Raw genomic sequence first — 3,562 nt, forward strand, 5'->3', positions numbered from 1 at the left:
TCTCACCCCTCATAAAGCAACAAATCTTAGAAGCTCAATTTGATCAGGTTCAGGACTGTTGCTTACAACAATGAAAGGTGTTCAATTCCTTGTAGCATTTGTCCTCTTGGCTTTGGCTTCCAAATTTGTCTCAGCTTCAGATCCCAGCCCTCTTCAGGATTTCTGTGTAGCAATTAATGATACTAAAGACGGTGGTGTGTTCTTTAATTCTTTGAAATTTCATCTTTGCAATATATTCGTTTCGACTCTTAAAAGTGGAGAAATATAGCAAGTACAAGTATTGGACAAGTGTCCAAGTAGTAAACTCTTTTGTTTCCATTTATGCAGTTTTCGTTAATGGCAAGTTCTGCAAGGACCCCAAGCTTGCAACCGCAGAAGACTTCTTCCTGCCTGGCCTCAACATTCCTGGAAATACATCAAACCAAGTAGGATCAATGGTCACTCCAGCCAATGTTCAACAAATACCTGGACTTAACACTCTTGGCATATCTCTTGTTCGAATTGACTATGCACCTTACGGTGGCCTAAACCCTCCTCACACTCACCCTCGTGCCACTGAAATTCTAGTCGTTGTGGAGGGCACACTTTCCGTCGGCTTTGTCACATCGAACACGGATAACCGTCTCTTCACCAAAGTCCTATACCCCGGAGATGTATTCGTTTTCCCCGAAGGTATGATTCACTTCCAGTTCAACATAGGGAGTACGAATGCGGTTGCCTTTGCTGCTCTCAGTAGCCAAAACCCAGGGGTGATCACCATTGCAAATGCAGTGTTCGGCTCTGACCTGGCCATCAATCCTGATGTTCTTGCCAAGGCCTTCCAGCTGGATCAAAATATCGTTAAACAACTTCAGTCCCGGTTCTGGTGGGACAACAACTAGGGGATACTTCTAAACCCCATGAACCTTAGTAGCTAATTGTTTGGATGATGTTTAACTTGTTTTTCACGTTGAATTTAGTTGAAAGAAAAATAAAAAAATAAAGAGGTTTCTCATGTACCTTTGTAACCTCTCAGTAATATTATTTTTGTCATACGATATAGAGTATTACAATTACAATTTATTTTTAATTTGAAGTTTGGATTTGGACCTTTGTTTAGGGAAATGAATGAATCACTAGAACATTTTCAAATATTTATAGTGTTGAATAACTATAAATGAATGGGTGTAATTAATCAAAAGTTATATTATTTGATTTTCGAGAAAGAATTATAACTATTTAAATAATATCATTTGAATAGTTATAATATTAAATGAATAATTATATGTTTATTTTAAAAACATTATTGTTCGAGAAGACACATATTAAAAGATGCCTATAAAGAGACATGAAAATTCCTATAAATAGGAATGAGATTTCATTTGAAAATCACAGCAACAAATTCTAATATTCTTTCTTTCCTCCCTTCATTTTCTAATATTATTAGATTATTCTATAAAGTATTACTGCAGAAATCCTTTGTAGAAATTGAGTTTCTTGTTAAATATTGCTCAGTGTGTGGTAGACTATTCTTGTCAGTGCAAAATGCAAATAGTCATTGACTTCATTGTATCCTTGAGGTTAATTTGCTTGGAACTCATTTGCACACCGAAGATAGGTGGGGGCGAATATAACCTTAAAGATAGTGACTTGATACACGCCTTGGAGCCTTGTCCTATTTCTTCTATTTCTGTTCGAGTTCCGTTCGTGTTTTCGAGATTTTTTTCACCAGAGATTTGTACTGACAATCACTACGATTGATTATCGTATTAATTTTTTGTTGTTTTTTCTCTCCTTTGAAAATTGATTGGGATCTAACATAATATTATTTCGTTAGTTTCTCAACTATAATTGTTGTTTACAGACAAAATTCAATAATCATCTATACACCCTTCAAAATTGTATAAACCCTTCGCAATTTCTTTGGCTTTTTTCCTCTCCCCTCAAATTATACATAAATGTACGTATTAGAGATAGTGAATGAAATCTTTATTCTAAGTTCTTTTTTTTTAAAAAAAAAATTAGTTGTTCAATCTGTTTTAATTAAAATAAAATATATTATTATTAACATTAATATCCTTATTAAAATAAAATTCTTTAATTGATTAATGTTAAAGAGGGGGGTGTTGTTAATGAGTGGACTTTTTAGGATGACTCAAGCTTATGTGCCCAAGACTGTTGTGTGGTTAAAATCAAATTCAATGTTCAGTGCGATCCCTATAAAAAGGGAGATTTGAAGTTTAATGTTGACGATTCCGCTTTCGAAAAACTAGGGGCTTTAGGTTGTGGGGTTGTGTTGCATTATGATTGTGGGGCTGATAGGAATTCAAGAATATGAATATACTAAAATTTTGACCGTTAAATGTGCGCTTGACTTAAACTGGAAAAGTTTGAATCTCTAATATCTTCTCGAATGAATCCCTGAATTTTACTCGCCGAAATAGAAAGAATGTCCTTTAGAACAGTCGGACTAACATATTGTGAATTTTGAGGGACATTTTCTAAGACAATTGCCCCCGCATCTTCATTATAAGAAGCCAAGAGTTTTATTAGTTTAAGAAAGATACCTCGATATCTTGAATCTTGTGCTTCATCGCGTCCCCTAAAGGCACAACCTTGAAATGCAAGAGACTTAACAACATCTATTGACACCTTGAGCTATAGCCGATTTCTTGCAACTTGTTCAGAATTTTGTTTCTCAATAATCCTCTCAATATTTTCAAAAGATTGAGATAACTTTTCATAGCATTCTTCTGTAAAGAATTTGCGTCCTTACCCATATGAGTAACAAAAGGACATTTAGATCCTTCATTGATCTTCTTCCATGATGAAAATCCTTGGATTGTAAAAGTATTTCAATGATGCCCAAATGGCTTTTTGAAGAGAAAACAAGAAAGGCAATACCAAATTAGCCTTCTGGAAATTCAAATTTTGATGAAGGTATCGATACTTTAGGCCTAGGTATTGATAGCTAGCCTTCAATATCGATACTTATCTTAAAAAAAATTCCAAAATCACATTCTTTTTTGGAAATTTTGAGTTTTAAAGCTTAGGTATCGATACCAAGGGTATAGGGATCGATACATTGGGTAAATTTTGGTAAAAATCAGTTAAAAGCTCACTAACACCATCTACAATATATTGGATTCAACTCAACTTTTAAGACCAATTCAAGATGCATTTAAACTACTTAAAATAACTCCAAATCAATCACAATTATCACTTTAACAAACTACATTTGCAGACATACTTATAACCTCAATAATTCATTTCATATAGAGCCAAAATTCTTCAAATAAAAACCAAAATAGATAGAGTTTCAAGAGTTTGCATTTTAGTTCCTAACACTTTGGAACACATTTGGTCTGCCTATGTGCATGCCATTTTAACTCAAAATACAATACCTACTCTTGTAGCTCTAGAGGATATGATTGGATGAGAGATCTCCTAGCCTGACTCTAGCTCTTCAAGTCTAATTGTACCTGCGCATTAAAATAAACGCATTAAGCCGGTGAAGGCTTAGTAAGCACTACAAGAGTATATATAGGTAAATGAATCGTAACATAATGTTTAAAATTATTCA

At 34.1% G+C, this 3,562-nt stretch overlaps 1 protein-coding gene across 1 annotated transcript; it reads left to right on the forward strand.

Moving 5' to 3' along the window:
- LOC105804559 (germin-like protein subfamily 1 member 7) lies at positions 1–1,075 on the forward strand. Its single transcript, XM_012637229.2, has 2 exons — positions 1–194; positions 328–1,075. Exons 1-2 carry the CDS (start codon positions 71–73, stop codon positions 879–881), a joined length of 678 nt encoding a protein of 225 aa, XP_012492683.1. The 5' UTR covers positions 1–70; the 3' UTR covers positions 882–1,075.
- The last annotated feature ends 2,487 nt before the right edge of the window (positions 1,076–3,562 follow it).

Source organism: Gossypium raimondii, chromosome 11 (genome assembly GCF_025698545.1).
Source record: "Gossypium raimondii isolate GPD5lz chromosome 11, ASM2569854v1, whole genome shotgun sequence".
In the NCBI taxonomy this organism is placed as follows: Eukaryota; Viridiplantae; Streptophyta; class Magnoliopsida; order Malvales; family Malvaceae; genus Gossypium; species Gossypium raimondii.

Bases quoted from the DNA above. Each gene is read 5' to 3' on its own strand.
- LOC105804559 (XM_012637229.2), top strand. From the start codon at position 71: ATGAAAGGTGTTCAATTCCTTGTAGCATTTGTCCTCTTGGCTTTGGCT. The intron at 195-327 runs GTGTGTTCTTTA...CCATTTATGCAG, and splicing joins TAATGATACTAAAGACGGTG to TTTTCGTTAATGGCAAGTTC.